Source organism: Aspergillus glaucus (genome assembly GCF_001890805.1).
Source record: "Aspergillus glaucus CBS 516.65 unplaced genomic scaffold ASPGLscaffold_6, whole genome shotgun sequence".
Classification (NCBI taxonomy): Eukaryota; Fungi; Ascomycota; class Eurotiomycetes; order Eurotiales; family Aspergillaceae; genus Aspergillus; species Aspergillus glaucus.
Genome location: NW_019170458.1, coordinates 534847 through 550208, shown reverse-complemented (window position 1 = coordinate 550208; position 15362 = coordinate 534847). Strand labels below are relative to the sequence as shown.

The window sequence follows — 15362 nt, the reverse complement described above, 5'->3', positions numbered from 1 at the left end:
GTCGGAATATCCTCTGGGAAGGGAACTCTCTGCCTCTTAGAATTGCCACAGTAAATACTTTCATCAGATGGTCCACCAGGCGTATGGTTGTTGATAATGGCAATTGCTCGGGCCTGGTTGAGTATCTGGTGAAGTACTCGGTGCAAGAGATATCACAGTGCAAGAATGAACTTAAGCAGGTAGATGAAGTGCTCCAGGAGCTTGCTGGAATTAGGGAGATAATTGGTATAGATTCTGTGGAGTGGGTTCCTGACAATGAGCATCTTGAGCAATCAAAAGCTATGGCGCAGATGATTAAAGAGGCTATGCTGGAGAATTCCGTGATGTTCAAATGCTGGATTCTACCCTCTATTATATTTATGGTAAATCAGAGAAAATATGTGCATGTCACTGGCTTTTGACTCAAATTAAATACAAATTATTAAACCATATAAACTGGCGAAATGAATCAACCAACGACCAAAGCATATGCAAAACAAGTCGTGTATAGTCGTATATCAACAGAGAAAAGAAAAGAAAAGGAAAAAAAAAAAAAAAAAAAAAAAACCATACACACACAAAAAAAACACAAAAAAAGAAAATCAAGCCTTCTTCTCACCCTCACCAACAGCGCTACCCCCAGGACCCATGTGGAAATGTCCATTACCAGAGCCGGTAGTAGGAGCCGGCGAGGTGGGCGTCTGGGCTGGAGCCTGAGACTCCGTGGCAGCCTTGGTGTCGAGCGAGGGAGTAGCAGCGGCAGCACCGGCTTGCTCGCCGTTCTTCTCGCTGTAGGCGGGCGGGTGGTTCTCCGCAGGGGTAGCAGCAGCGGCACTGCTTTCAGCAGCGGGGGTAGCGGGCGTCGTTACGGCGGGGGAAGCAGGGGTGCTGGTTGTGCTGGCGGAGGTATTGACATGGGTAGGGCCGCGGGAAGCGTCCTTGATGACTGTCCACCATTTCTCTGCGTCGGAGGGGGTGTGGGCCTTGAATTGGAGTTCGGTGGTGGTGTGGAAGGCGTTTCCGACCTTGCTGCCGGATACATCTTTGCCCTTGACGCTGAACTTGGTGCCATCGATGGCGCCGATGACGCAGTCGGGAAGGTGAAGGGAGAGTTCGGGGGCGGGGTCGCGGCGGAAGTCGTCATCATCTTTGAATTCGTGGAGGTAGCGCGCCGGGGACACGACGTAGTAGCCTGAGTTGTAGCCCTTGATCATGGCGCGGGACTTGCGTTCGAGCGAGCCCTCGATGAGGGCATTTGTGGCGCGGTGGTCTTGGTTGGGGAAGTTGATATTGGAGAGGGAGCGGGGCGGGGAGTCAGGGTTCACGAGGACGTGGTCGTTGCGGGTCATGAAGTTGACCCATTCGAAGTCTGGGGGCACGCGCTGGGCGGAGCCCAGGATGTCGGCGTACATGTTCTTCTGGCGGTCCAGCTGGCCGCCCATGAATGTGAAGAACTGTTCCAGAGCGCCCTGGGCAGTCTGGATGACGTGTGCTTCAAACTGCTGAAAGTTGTTCTGCACCGCGATGATGTCCTGACGGTTGTTGTTCTCCTCGATGACCTGTTTGTTCAGGCGGTGGTTGACCCCCCGACGCAGCAGGTAGGGGTCGTGATAATGATCAAACTTGTTTCCAGCCGCCGAATCAAAAGATGCCACCTGCTGAGCCAGCAGCTCGATATGCTTCTGCGTGACACCGCGAGCCTTGTCGACAGCCTTGGCACCCTTGGACGCACCGCTCTGCACCTCCTTCCCCTTGGCCTTGATTTCCTTATGCAGACGCTCGAGAACGGGGAGGATAGAGCCCTTGAGGTTCTTCTCGGTGTCCAAGTGCATGTTCACAATTCCCTGAGTGTTGGCCCGGATGTTCTCCAACAGGCTCGCAATACCGCCGGTGCTCTGAGAGAAGTGGTGTCCCTCTTTCAAGGGGTCGCTAACGGACTATCGTTCATCAGCCACTGTCCACAGTCACGAGTTTATCAAGATATAAATCAGGTACACACCTTGAGAATCTTCTCATAGTCCTTCGACTGCGACTTCTGCACCTTGGCCGTCACACTAACATAATCCTCCAAGTATCCGCACATGTGCTTCCAAGCCCGGAGACGTTCGACGAGGAGGTTTGTCGTCTTCCTCAAACAATTAGTCAATTCCCTTATACCCCTTCCCTTTTCATCCGAAACATACCTCACTGCTGTCCGAGTCCGGGATGGCCTCGTCATCACTCACGGATGTCCGACGAGTAGCCGTGTCGGTAGCGGTGCTGCGGATAGTCGAGGAACGGGTGGGGAGGGTAGCCGTGGGACTGGTAGGGGTGGCCATTTTGAATGCTTTTGTAGATAAATCAGAAGACGAGAAAGATTAAAGATGATTAAAGGGAGATAGAGAAGAGAAGAAGAGAAGAAGACCGGCTGAAGTGCAAAGAAGATGCCAATTAACCGCTAGCCGCGATGAGGGGGACTAGTGCCAATGGTAGGCGGGGAAAGCGCTTAGATCAGAGGAGAAGAAGAGAAATAAGGATATTAAATTAAATACTCCGTAAAAGATATCAAAGATGGCACTTGGACAGATAAAAGAACACAAGATCAAAGCAGACTCAAGCCCAATAAATACTGCACCGATTCAACACTTGGGCACCGATCGACCGACCGATGAGGTCACTTCTTACCATTTTCTCTCCACAACCCCTCCATAGAGTGTAAAAGTGTAGTGTGGGATATCCAGGCACATATTCCTAACTCCGGGGACACTCATTGGCCACTGTCCAATTTCAAATCCCAAATTCCGAGCATTTTGGGTTCCCAATAACCCGATTGTCCATACTGTCCATACTGTCCATAAATCCACACTGTGATCCATGGGCCCAGTCTAGCTGCTGCGCCACACTCCAATGAATTGGCCAATCGCCAGTCGATCAGGGTCCCGGATCACATGATACTATTGTAGGACCAATTAGGGCGGGGTGATGCCTCAATTTCCTGTTTGGGTTAGCCCCTTAATTACAGCCATGGTGATGCCATAGTATTCGATCTCTACAGATACGATACGCAGAATACGGCATATAGAGTAGGAAGCGAAGAAGTAGTCTCGATTCATGTACAGAGATCCCAATGCTATGCTAGAGAAATGAGGTGAGAGATGTGCTGTCATCAAGTTTTTCGCAGATGCGTGATGAAAATACATTAAAAAAAAAAAAAAAAAAACGTAACTCATGCGGGCCAGTCAATGTATGCACTGCTGGCGTTGTATCGTTCCCGTCATCCGAAACCAAACCCGACCCCTTAAACCAAAATTTCAAAATATCCGTCTATATGGTAGAACGCCAATCCCAAAAACGTAAATGGAGAGATAATGAAGAGGAGAATTCCTTCCGTCTAATCATGTGAAGATGACCCGCATCCTCATGCTGGTGAAATCAGAGTGAACCTCCTGGGTAGGCTCCACAGAATGATGCATATTAGGTAGATGTATAAAATTTTAGGCCCGAGCCTGAAAGACGCGCAGGTTGCGGTCCGCATCATCCATCTGGCTGGGTGAGCGAGATTGGAATAGAGGTCGTTGTGGCACCTCCAGCGTCGGACATTGGTTTTCCGACGACCCGCGAGCCGAATCCCGAACGTATGCCCGCTGCGGCGATTGCGGAGGGGTTGGGGTGTGAACGTCGCTAGCAACCACGGTGTTGTAGTCGGGAAGGGGATCGTGTCTCCGTAGATGTATGTTTGACCGCATGGCCGTGTCGTAACTGGGAACGCGACTCAGGGTCTCGAGCTCTGAAGAGTGAGGATGGAACGGCGTAGCCATGCCCGACGGAATCGGGTGGTGGAAGTGCTCGTGCTCACCCTCGTCAGAAGCCCGTCGGGACAGCACGGGACTTGCCGGAGTGTGAGAGGTCGACCCGGACGAAGGACCAAAGTAATCTTGAGGAACACCTAATCGCGAGTCATGGTGGTTCTCCGGCTCTGACGGCGTGAGATGGCTGACCTGACTGAGTCGGTTGGCGCGGAGGTTTGCCAGACGATGGTGCAAAGCCGACGCAGAGATATCGCTGTTGGTCAAAGCATTCATCGAAGCTAGGTTTTCCGCTGACAAGTTGCGACTGAGCGAGCCAAATGGCGTACCCGGGCTACTCATCGGACCAGGGGTCCGGTAACCACTGGGATCGACATCGCTGTAGAGCTGATCGAACTGGTGCTCGCCGTACAACGGGGGTGCTTGTCGAGCGCTATCTTGGATAGCCCTCTCCGCCATTTGAGGGCTTTGGTCGACCAGGTTGTTCTCGTCGTCGAAGGGCAGGTTGGGGGAGATATAGACCGAAACAGGGAGCGTCGCGCGTAGCTGCACGAGTTAGAAACTTTCTTCTTTTCTTAGAATGACATGTCACTTACCTCGCTAACATGACCATCGGGATTATGAAGCTGGAGTCGGAACTTGAGCTTGTGCCGGATCTTAATGCCTCTAGTGTCCGTATCTTGCAGACACTTCGCAAGGGTCTTGGGCAGAACGAGATTGCGCGAGAATTGATAGCCTTCGACAGACTCGTCAAGGATTTCCAGGTCGTTGTCCGGATCAAACTCATGCTCGTCGCTGACAATTGTCCTTGTGTTCTTGTACGAATTGCGGAAGGATTCGGGGTCGTCGGGGTTGAGGGTGAGATCGTGAGTCTCGACAAGTTGCGAGACAATTTGTCCAATGCGGAGACCTTTAAGGAGGGGTATTAATTTGAATTCGATTTGGATATTGGTACCGAAAATGACGGCTTTCGTGGGTGTGGTAATCGAGTATTCGATCTTGTTCGGCCAAATGTTTTCCACCGACTGAAGAATTTAACAGTTAGCAGACTGTCCACCAATTCAATGCAATAGAATAAAAGCTCACCATTGCATGCGCAAGCTCAAGCGCGCTGGGTTCCAATGTCCGGATGATCCGTAGCGGCTTGCGAACAACAATATCCTTCGCATATTTTCGATTGATCTCCGCCTTGAACCGGTACGTCACATATGTATCGGTCAACCCCTCAATGCTCTCCGGCAGAGAGCCCTCGAGGACGACATCGAAGGGGTATTCGTAATTGCCGGCGCGGAGTGTTTCGGTCTTGCCTTTACCGGGTTCCCTGAATCGCCATGTCTTTTCGTAGAATGACTTTTCCCTCCAGTTCTTCCGGCCGCCGCCGGCGGAAGACGATGGAAGATGCCAACTGCGACGCATTAGTGTCACAGAATAACAAAGTAAAACTGCAGGGTGCAGGAATTGTATAACTCACCAGACACGCGAAATTCCCGTTAAATGTAACCGGAGATGTTTGATAGTGAGGGGTTCTGAGAGACAGAGCAAAAGACGACCGGTGAGATGGGCGCTGGCGGCTTCATGTTCGCTTCCGCGGAAGACAATGTAATCTTCGTCCAATCTAAGCGATAACAGAGTCAGCATTCTGTCGCAATTGTGCGTGATTGCGGCCGATAAAGCGATAAGCAATCAACTCACCGGATGTTGAAGTATTTGGCGTAACTAGCGCTCTCTCTGTTTCCAAAGAGACTGAACGCCATGGTGGTGATGACGACAACAGCTGCGGGCAGCTGATCGAACGTTACAGTATAGTCACTGATAAGGGGGAGGGGCACCGCCGGAGCAATACGAATAGACACGCGATCGAATGAACGAGGGAGTCGACGAGAAGAAGCGACAGCGAGATAAAGCGCAGTGAAAGCGAGTGTAGGAGAGAGGGAGATAGAAAAATGTTACCCGCAATGGGAATGGTCGTTGGAGAAGAACCGAGAGTGGCGAGCAGAACAATGAAAATGATGAAAGAGAAGGAAGAAAAGAAGAAAGAGATTCAATCATATGATATACTCTGCGCAATCCATGGAATAATAATAAAATTAAAATAAAAAATAATCAAAAAAGAAAAGCAGATCCCACGGCCAGATCAATTTTTTCTTTTCCTTTTTAGGGTGCTAAAAAACGGTTACGCGTATTGTGACTTTTGCCTTTTGGTTAATTACTCGTCCGCTTGTTTTCTGAATTTTCATCCCACCATGATCTACAGGAACTACGGTCTTCTGTAGTATGGAATAGAGTGTAGAAAGGTCTATATGCAGCCATGTCACACTGCATATCGCTGTACCCTGGATCATACAAAGCTATGATGTCTCCTTTACATCGTAAATTCAATTCCTGATTTGCAAAACAATCAGGGCTGAGTTTCATGATCGACGTGCTTGTATCATATCTCCGTGGATTGATGGTGTGATTGCTGGGATTTCGTCTGGTTCCATGTGTTCAGGTACTTTCTTGTACGCACACACCAAACAACCATGAGATTACGACGCACACAATGCAGATACATGCATCTTGGACCTGCCCATTGCAGTACTTGTAGACCTCCTTTTCTCGGCTCAGCTGTACTCGTAGTACTCTGATACATGCAATGGAATAACCTCGGAGAGAAGACCGTTCGCACGGGCGGTTTCGGGAGGGGGGATCATCCCGGGACTGTGATTCCGGAATTCGGCAGCTCTCACTAAGAATAATTGTACCTGGACAGAGATTGATTGAGTATTCTGTTGTAAGACCAGTGTGATATCAGTGAGAGCCCTGGCACGAGACATCTAGAACACGACCGTTGACGCAAGCGCATGATATGATCTAACCCATGCGCCATACCAGTCTCTTATACCAAGGATACTGCATACTCAAGAGTACTAGAACAGAAGGCTGTACAAATAAGAATCCTGTATGGTTTATCCGAAAAATCCCAATCAAGCAGGTCCCTAACAATACGGTGAGTCACTTTCCAGAAATCTTCACAAGGAGATAGTCCGATCCTTGGCTTCGATGATTTTCGTGGGCCAAGCATTCGGTCGGAGTATTTACCAGAGATGATATCCAATCCACAATTCACCATCTGACATTGACAGCTGAGCTTGTGCCATTATGCAAAATACTAGCAGTATTTTACCTCGTATCACACTATCACTATCGGCCTTCACGATAACAACAAGCCAACACCATCCACTCGGCATCTCTCCCGTCCGGCTTCTTCCCTCCATCAACCATCGCATCGCATCGGCATGCCGGGTCTGAGCCTTTCAACGGACTACGGAACACGCCTCCGTAACTTGATGGGGCTGATTCACCCTGCTCCGTAGATTTTATTACCCTATAAGATCGCGCAACCCTATCTTTTCCTTCTCCCTGTACGGAATAGTTTAAACTAAGCCTGAAGAATTTAATTTAATTTAATTTTTTTTTTTTTTTTTTTTTTTTTTCCTCTCGTTCCCGCGTTTAGGGCGACTTTATCTTCGGGCCGTTGGGGCAATGCTGTACTCCGTGCACTCTTTTCTTTGAAACCAATGTCGCCATTGTTGGCTATATAAAACTTATCGGTACGCAGTCCTCCGGTCTTAGCCAGCCGGCAAGCCGGCCCCAAGGTACATACCTACAAAGAAGAAAAACCGGATTGCTATCTGTCCGTGCTCTTGGTACGGGATAGAATAACCATATAAGAATAACAACACGACGGCTCTTGCTCCGTACACCGGCGACTCCAAATAGCATCTTGTACGTACCTTCTACTATTAAAATTATGGAATTTGCCACTGCCATCTCCAGGGGTACTCTATTACTCTATTGCTTTACTATTTTACTGTTGCTTTCGTACCTTGCAAGGCTCTGAAGACTTTCAGTCCAATGAATGTGGTTGTTCCCACCTCATGGTGAAGGTTTTTTTTGTGAGATCCGCTTCGGGTTGTAGATCATCGGACGGCATGTCTCCGGTCTGTCAGGACTTTTTTTACAGTGGGCTTTGGACAGTGGTTGTATTTGCACTTGTTAGTATTGACAGGGAGCTATGATATGATACTGATCTAGTCTCTCAAGACCAGGGTATTTTGGATTGTAGAAGATTGAGAATGCATATTTACTATGCAACCCAGCACCACTAACAAGGTACCCGAGAATCTCCATCTCCATCCACACCCAATAAAAACGTAAAAACCATGCTGCTCGGAATATCCGAAGCCATTAAAACAATTATGTATAGACAACCAGAAAGGTACATTAGACAAGCAAGCCGATCAGCCCAATCCCCGCATCCCAATATGCAACCAACACCCCTCAGCAGCAAACCGCCAAGAGCAAACGACGTAAGCCATAAGCCATAAGGCAGACGACGGCACGCGACCGGGGCTGGGCGAGGACAGATAGAGCGAACGAGACCAGATCGACCAGCAGGGAGGGAAGGGCCATGGCGCGGGGAAACGGACAACCCGGAACGAATACACAGTAGGCGATTATGTAGCCTCGAACCAGCGAGACATAATATGTACGGCACTAGTATCACCACAAACACCGGACACCAGCAGATAACAGACCCTTATTCGTGTGTCGAGCGATTTAGAAAACCCATCCCAGAATCACCCAGATCGCCAACCCGACTGCTGCCACAATCCCCGCCACTTTCAGCACTGCAACGGTATCCCCCTGCTTTGCCATCCGTGTTAACCGGCTCGCGCTGCCGCGGAGGTTCGATGAGAACGAGGAGAAGACTTCATTCTATCACAATATAGCGGTTAGTTTATGTCCTAGCGCTAAGAAGGGAAAGAAGACCAACCGAGTGGTCAAGTGTGTTGTGATCATGGGCGTTATCGTGGATATCAATCGTCACCGATTTGAGGGCTGATACTTTGCTGGAGAGGGAGTTGAGGAGAGCATTGTTTTGTCTGGATTCGTTTGTTAGTTACTGACGACCGGTATAACGACAACGGGTTGTTGAGGAAAAGGGGGACGTACTGTTCCCGTTCATAGGCTTCGCTCATTTTGCCGTCTTCCTTTGCGCTCGATTGTTCGTTTGATAAGTCTCTAGAGGATTGATAAGCTGTTCGACGTCCAAGAAAATTATCGCGATAAAATATGGTTCCCGTCCCGTAGCAAGGTGTCACTGGAGGAATGAAGCGATGACGATGACGCGGACCGGGGATGGCGAACACGTGACATTATCCGGGGATCTTGAACAAGTTCTATGGCTGAACCAAGGTCACACTCACAGCAGAAAAGCCAATTGTAAATGTTTACATTATCATTTTATTATGCTATACTATGTACCTAGGAAACGAAAAAAAAAAAAAAAAAAAAAAAAAAAAGCACCTGCCGAACTTCGGGTGAGGTCACTATTCTATTATGTAGGTCAAAGTGCAAGCATAGAGATGTATCATAAGGTATATGGACTTGAAAGTGCAACCAAATGAACATGAAAAAGAAGATGAAAAAGAAAACCCCAGACGCTATGCAGGAAAATCAAAATCAATGTGCAAAAAGACCATAAATGGCAAATCACAAGACAGGCCCAACAATATCATCATCTCATAGGTATTGACAACAGGCCCTGGTATCGTTTAGACATCCAAAGGGGTGTTATAATATAACAGTTGACATATACAAGTAGAAAAAGCAGGGTACAAGTTCGTCAGGGGACCGAAGTCGAGATGCATAAAATGGGGTATTGTTTTTTGAGAGGACCAAGGATCAATAGTAGTAAAAGAATCGAAAGTCTTTTTTTCATTGTCACCACATGTCGTTATCGTCGTCGTCGTCGAGTTGGGCATCATCACCGAATGCTGAATGCCCATAATGATTATAATACCCGGATCCATAGCCATCGCCGTTCTGATAGCCGCTTGATTGTGACCCGTAGTGGTCATGCGAATCATCGCCGTAGTCGTACGCTTGAGAATCCTCATAACCGTCACCGTATTGTTGTGACTGGGTATGCTCGTTAACACACCTGCGCAGGAAGATTTACAAAAAACTCAAGAACTTACCTCTTGGTATCGCTGGTATTGTTGTTGATATTCCTCCTCTTGCCGCTCCCTTGCCTGTTGTTGTTGTCTTTGAGTTGCAGACGTGACTAGCGTCATATGCGGATGCATCTGTTGCACCTTGGCCAGATACGAATACATAAAGTTGCTGAGAAGAACTTGGGAGTGCAGAGCCCGTCGCGGGTTTGCCAGCTTGATATGCGCCATCCTGTAGATAGCTCGTTCCTCGAGGATCGGAAACCGGGTCCACGGATAGTCGACGTCTGGTTGAAGTTCGCGAACAGGAGGATCGGGTGAGAAGTTCCGGGATAAGCTTTTCTTGTGATGACTGTCGCTGCTGTTGTGCTTTTTCCTCCCACCACCAAATATAGATGAAAATAGACCGGATTCCTTCTCCTTCTTTGATTCTCCAGAAGACCTCCTCGTGTTGTCTTTTTTCCGGTCGTCATCCAATTTAAGATCGGGCCGGTCCATGGCAAAGCTCTCGCGCCGTGGTTGATTACTACTATCGTTGGAGGAATGATGGGAATTGGTGCTATCCTGGACTTTGTCGACGAATTTGGATTTTATCCTCTTGGCATCGCTGTCCTTGTCCTTCTTCTTTTCTTTATCCTTGTCCTTCTCTTCCGTACCTAGTAGCCAGTGCCAGCTTGATTTCCGGCTGCCACCCTCGGAATCCTTTCTTTCTTTCGACTTCTTGCTTTCTGACTTGCTTTCTGATTTACGGTCGTCCGAGAAGGTGGGAATGAAGGAGAGGCTATCGGTCCGAGTGGTGTTTCCAGGGAGCGCTTGCGGGCTGTTGGCAAAATCGTTGAGGTTTGACGTGTTGTCTTTGCCGTGTTTTTGAGCTGAGCTCTTTCTTGGTAGAAGACTCGATGAGGAATCGGATCCTCGTCCGGAAGATTTTCTTTGTTGTTGCGAGGTCTGGCTAGCAGCCCGATTATTATTAGCAGGCGGTGTTTCCACAGCCGCTGAAACTTTTCGCTCAGGACTTGACCGTCCATTGGAATCGACACGAGATTGTCCTTGTCGGGATTGCGAAGGTTTGCCAGACTCTGTCGCATGGGTCTGGGCTTGTGCGCTGCTCTCTGGCGGCGGTTGGGAACAAGCTGTGGCAGGGGTAGAGCTGGAGCTGGAAGTGGGCTCCTGCGCGGGAGTAGTTGGGGGTGATTTGGACTTTGCCTGGCCGCGTGTGACAGAAGGAGTAGGATCGGTCGAAACCCGCGTGAGGCCCAGGATTGGTCGATCGGCGGGCGACGTAATAATCGACGGCACCGACTGACCTGATTCGGATGACTTGCCGAACCTTCGAGGCCGATCCCCTTTTTTCACGCTACCGGCTTTTCTATACTGCGTTCGGGTCGACCGACGAAGGCCGGGGGCCTGTGGCATGGGAGGCAAGATTGGTTTGTCTTCGTCGGCGCTAATGGAAAGACCTTGCATGCCATCCAGGGACAACTTATTTGATTGTTTTGAATCATCCACCAGGGACTCTAGTTCAAGCAGGTTAGGGCTCATAGCATCCTGTTTCGACTGGGATCGTTTCCGTTCCAACCGCTCTGCCCCGTCCGTATAACCATGAGAATTATCAATCTCCCTCGATAGCATCGACCGCTTGCGCCGTAATCCGCTCCCAGATCCCGGACCCTCCGGACTCAAGCTCGCAAAGTCGGTAGATCTGCGCTTAATGCGTTCCGACCTGCTTTCAAGGAATGATCGAAACTCCATGGGCGCGAGTTCAGGGTGCAAGCGGGCTGGGACCCAGAATAGCCCCGAGGCATCATTTTCGTCATCGGAGGGAGAGGCCACGGAGGGGGAGAAGTCGGGAAGGTCGGGATCGCTGGTCGCTACCGCATCCATGGACATGCGGCGGATGGCTGCCAAATTATTTAATTCCTGAGCCACGGCTGCTGGGTTGGATTCGTAATCGACATCGTTGAGGGGAAAGGATGTCGTCGCGGTGTCGGTCTTGGAGGACCCGGGAGACCCCGGGCTGCTCTCCCGGTCAAAAGACTTGCGGGTGACAAGGGGCGGCGGTCGAGGCGGTCCATTTACCTGCCGCTGAGTAGTGACTTCGTTCAGGTGGCTTTGCAGCTGCATTGATTGGGGGGAGGTTGGGGATGCTGATCCAGCGAGGTCAGGGTGAATTGTCGAAATGGATTCGCTCAGCGGGGAGGAAATGTAGCTAAGGCGTCTCGAATCCCGTTTATCGTATTCATCATCGTCGTACATGTGTCCAATGGCCTCGGTGACATGATGACTCGGGTCACTAATCGACAGGTGAGGCCCGTGGCCTCTCCGCGTTGCATATCCTCCGCCAGCTTCAGCGGCGCTCGTTGAAGAATCCTATTGAGACAAAGAACTGGTGAGACAGAGTTTCTTCGCATCCGTGGAGATTATGATGGCTCTTTGTGGTCTAATCCTTCTCTGCCATGGACAGACACACCGGACCACGGGTTGCAAGTATAGGGAAGGGGTGTGTGTATGTGTGTGTATGTGTGTGTGTGTGTGTGTGTGTGTGTGGTGACAAGGAACCGGAAAGTTTAACAAAAGTGATCGTACCTGCATTAGAGAGAACAAACAGAACCGGAATCGAACACGCTAGAGGACGAAGATATGCGAGAAATCGGCGAGATTGACGGGGAGGGGCAGCAGGATGCTCGCTCGAGATCGGGGGAGGTCAATGTACCACCTGGGCCGGAAGACAACGAAGGAGAAGGGTCATCGAAGCGGGGAACACGAGTCGACGGCGAGGCACATCCACGGGAACGAAGGAAAGGGAACGGAGTTGAAAGCTAGGCATCCGGCGCCTGTTGCTGACCAGGTGGGTTTGTCTTCCCTATATTAAAAAGTAAAGTAGATATAGGATGAGGAGGGAGAGAAAAAGAAAGGGAAAAGGAAGAAGAGATGGTCGGTGGTGGTGGAGGCAGAGGAGGGAAGGGGAGAGAAAGAAGGACGGAGAATGGAACGATGGGGTTTTGGGCGGAGGGTAAAAAGAGAGCCTGACTCGTTTTGGAGCCACCAGCCAAGAGATCTGAGATTCGTCGATTTTCTTTTTTTTCTATTTTTCTTCGAATCGGTCAATTAAAAAGCAACGATCGATTCTGGTTCGTTTATTTTTGTTTGTGCAGCGCAGGTCGTTCCTGGTGCTGGCCTCCTCCGGGCTCCGGAGGGAGTAACTATTCCCTACTAGTATCTTCAGCTCAGCTCAGCTGGAGGTCCCGGCGGAATTCCTCGGACTGGTCTGGATCATTTTCTCGAATTCTTCCGGCTGGGAATTTCATCCGACAATTTCTTTTCTGCAACCTGTTCTGCAACAATTATTGCAACATCACGGTATGCCGGATTAGCCCTTGGGTCATGCTTCGCTGTGGCTGGTGACCGCCATCACCTTAGTACTTCGCACGCGCTTACTTCCCTTTTTATTAATATATAAGTTAGTTTGCCATTCCTTACTAAGGAATACTTATTGCTGTTTCTTTCCCTTTTCTTTTTGTTTTATCGTTGAATATGCATGATCAAGGAGACTTTGATGCTGTATCACGTAGGGTTGTTATGCCCTTCGAATTTCTAACTTCCAAAATTAAACCACATGGGAAAACGAGAGAACTCTTAGTCTTATACTCAAAAAACGCTCAGTGGTAAGCACAAAACAATAACTGCCGGAGAATTTTCCTGCTCAATACAGATAACTCAACCCAGCGCCATGATCCTATGAAAATCGAACAACAAAAAAAAAAAAAAAAAAAAAAAAGGTTCATTAGTATCATTTCGAAAGCATAGACAGCGCATTTAAGATGCGTCGACGTAGTTGCTAAACCCCTCGTTAGTAATGGCTCATGAATATACAGCATAGTGCGGAAAGGTGCTTACCTGGGAAAAATGCCGACCCGGTCCCCAATGCGTCCCGTCCACCAATCCTCCGACTTATCTGTCCGCTTAAGGATCGTGATGATATCGCCCTTCCTGAATCCCAAATCACCTTCTTGATCCGCATCAAAGGTGTATAGGGCAATTGCTTGGTCCTGTCGCAGTGCCGGAGCCGCTCCAGTCTTCTGCCCAAAGACCGGTTTTGGTGCCGTGGGCCGGGTGGGTTTCCGGTCCGAGTAAACGTAGTCCTCTTCGAATGGTGCAGTGTTGCTGCGACTGCGGCTGTAGGAGTCATGTGCGGGAGATCGAGTGGTGTAACTCCGGTCTAGGCCGCCTGCTCCCATAGGACGGTCATAGCCCTCGTCGGCCCATGTGTTCGCACGGCGAGGTCGGTCGCGATACTCATAGTCATCCATACCGTCTTTGTTCCGCATGCCAATCCTAGGCCGAGATCGTTGTTGTTGAACGCCTTCACCATACGCGGTGCCTCTGCGGCCCTCCCACAGAACATCGTCATGGGACTGATCGTAAACCGGAATGTCGTTGTACATTTCATCACCGTACATGCGATTATTGCCGGCAAAGGCACGCGAGTTCAAGATGCCCATGAGGGGGGCTGCAGACGGCGGCGGTCGAATGGAACCACTCAAGAGCTGACGCGCAGAAACCCGGCTGCTGTAGAGCTTCTCGTTGGCATCCTTGCGTTCCACCAACATGCTACCTTCCAAACTGACACCGGCGAAAAGACCCTTCGTCTTCGAGTAGGAGAAAACACCTGCGACTCCCTTGGTGCTGGCGGCACCCGCAGCTTCCGCATTTCGCCCGACGGGTCCTGCGGCGATTGACACATTACCACCCAGAGTCAAAGTCCCGACTTGCGAAAATGTCCTGACCGCAGCCGCATCGTTTAGAATGAAAACAAAGTCTGTCAACTCGAATCCAATTTGACCTCCAAACCCGGCACCCGCGGTCGCGATAGCAGACGGGGCGGACCAGGTGCCATCTGCCAGACGGGCGATAACGACTCCCGATCCAAAACGACCAGAACCCAAGAAACCGGCTTTCAGAACCGTAAGAATTGCGAGACCCTATAGATGTGACTGTCAGTTAGGCCCAAGGATGCGCATGTTAGAGCAATAACGAGGGAAAACGGGAGTTCAAGCTCACCTTTGCATTGGCAAGAATTTCCGGAGGAATGACTTTATCAGGACCAAATGCTTGCTTTGGATCAATAAAGGAAGCGAGAATCTTGCCTGCCTTCTTGCATTCACCTGGTTAAACGGAACGTAGTCAGCTCATGTCATCTCAGTCGATTTGCGGGGAAGGTGGATGGGACCGGGACAGGTACGTACTGCTCAAAGACGAAGGAAGCGGATTGTGTATCCCGAGAGGCATTTTGGCGCTGCTCAGGGTGTAGAGAGGAAGAAAGGTGAGCAGTAGTAAGAGGTAGGGAAAGATAAGAGAAAAGAAAGGCAAGAGGTGATAATAAAAACGGTTGCGATGGAGTTCGCGCCGGCACCGTCGAGGGGGGCGACCGGAAGTGGGATAGATTGACTTAACGGCTGACAGGTCCGAACACCACCCAGCTATAGTGGTATACAAAGTATGAGGAGACTCTTCAAGATCTAAAAGATATATGTAGAAGGAAGTATTTATATTTAATCTGTTGCTTATACTGTCTGTGATGTATTCCGAACACTCCGGA

At 49.7% G+C, this 15362-nt stretch overlaps 6 protein-coding genes across 6 annotated transcripts; all 6 read right to left on the bottom strand.

Annotated features, from left to right (window-relative positions):
• Positions 1–506: 506 nt before the first annotated feature.
• On the bottom strand, positions 507–2765 carry ASPGLDRAFT_45045 (PH domain protein). Its single transcript, XM_022546151.1, has 3 exons — positions 2163–2765; positions 1979–2104; positions 507–1916 (listed from the first exon to the last, which is right to left on the bottom strand). Exons 1-3 carry the CDS (start codon positions 2295–2297, stop codon positions 582–584), a joined length of 1596 nt encoding a protein of 531 aa, XP_022402735.1. The 5' UTR covers positions 2298–2765; the 3' UTR covers positions 507–581.
• Positions 2766–3149: 384 nt separating this feature from the next.
• Positions 3150–5803, bottom strand: ASPGLDRAFT_146049 (arrestin family protein). The gene is made up of 5 exons (XM_022541874.1): positions 5457–5803; positions 5236–5379; positions 4851–5169; positions 4361–4789; positions 3150–4310 (listed from the first exon to the last, which is right to left on the bottom strand). The coding sequence occupies exons 1-5, from the start codon at positions 5516–5518 to the stop codon at positions 3453–3455; spliced, it is 1812 nt and encodes a 603-aa protein (XP_022402734.1). The 5' UTR covers positions 5519–5803; the 3' UTR covers positions 3150–3452.
• On the bottom strand, positions 5417–5894 carry ASPGLDRAFT_1308621 (uncharacterized protein). The gene has a single exon (XM_022540992.1). The coding sequence runs from the start codon at positions 5811–5813 to the stop codon at positions 5571–5573; it is 243 nt and encodes an 80-aa protein (XP_022402733.1). The 5' UTR covers positions 5814–5894; the 3' UTR covers positions 5417–5570.
• Positions 5895–8366: 2472 nt separating this feature from the next.
• Positions 8367–8788, bottom strand: ASPGLDRAFT_65204 (SNARE domain- containing protein; the record flags this gene model as incomplete). The annotated part of the gene is made up of 3 exons (XM_022548868.1): positions 8367–8525; positions 8584–8692; positions 8763–8788. The coding sequence occupies 3 exons, from the start codon at positions 8786–8788 to the stop codon at positions 8367–8369; spliced, it is 294 nt and encodes a 97-aa protein (XP_022402732.1).
• Positions 8789–9533: 745 nt separating this feature from the next.
• ASPGLDRAFT_65203 (putative telomere silencing protein Zds1) lies at positions 9534–12221 on the bottom strand (the record flags this gene model as incomplete). The annotated part of the gene is made up of 3 exons (XM_022548867.1): positions 9534–9731; positions 9791–12133; positions 12219–12221. 3 exons carry the CDS (start codon positions 12219–12221, stop codon positions 9534–9536), a joined length of 2544 nt encoding a protein of 847 aa, XP_022402731.1.
• Positions 12222–13579: 1358 nt separating this feature from the next.
• On the bottom strand, positions 13580–15052 carry ASPGLDRAFT_24191 (SYLF and SH3 domain-containing protein; the record flags this gene model as incomplete). The annotated part of the gene is made up of 4 exons (XM_022543367.1): positions 13580–13601; positions 13661–14745; positions 14825–14928; positions 15010–15052. 4 exons carry the CDS (start codon positions 15050–15052, stop codon positions 13580–13582), a joined length of 1254 nt encoding a protein of 417 aa, XP_022402730.1.
• Positions 15053–15362: the final 310 nt, after the last annotated feature.

Bases quoted from the DNA above. Each gene is read 5' to 3' on its own strand.
- ASPGLDRAFT_45045 (XM_022546151.1), bottom strand. From the start codon at position 2,297: ATGGCCACCCCTACCAGTCCCACGGCTACCCTCCCCACCCGTTCCTCG. The intron at 2,105-2,162 runs GTATGTTTCGGA...TGTTTGAGGAAG, and splicing joins CGGACTCGGACAGCAGTGAG to ACGACAAACCTCCTCGTCGA. The intron at 1,917-1,978 runs GTGTGTACCTGA...GATGAACGATAG, and splicing joins ACTATGAGAAGATTCTCAAG to TCCGTTAGCGACCCCTTGAA.
- ASPGLDRAFT_146049 (XM_022541874.1), bottom strand. From the start codon at position 5,518: ATGGCGTTCAGTCTCTTTGGAAACAGAGAGAGCGCTAGTTACGCCAAA. The intron at 5,170-5,235 runs GTGAGTTATACA...AATGCGTCGCAG, and splicing joins ACGGGAATTTCGCGTGTCTG to TTGGCATCTTCCATCGTCTT. The intron at 4,311-4,360 runs GTAAGTGACATG...TAACTCGTGCAG, and splicing joins CCGATGGTCATGTTAGCGAG to CTACGCGCGACGCTCCCTGT.
- ASPGLDRAFT_1308621 (XM_022540992.1), bottom strand. From the start codon at position 5,813: ATGATTGAATCTCTTTCTTCTTTTCTTCCTTCTCTTTCATCATTTTCA.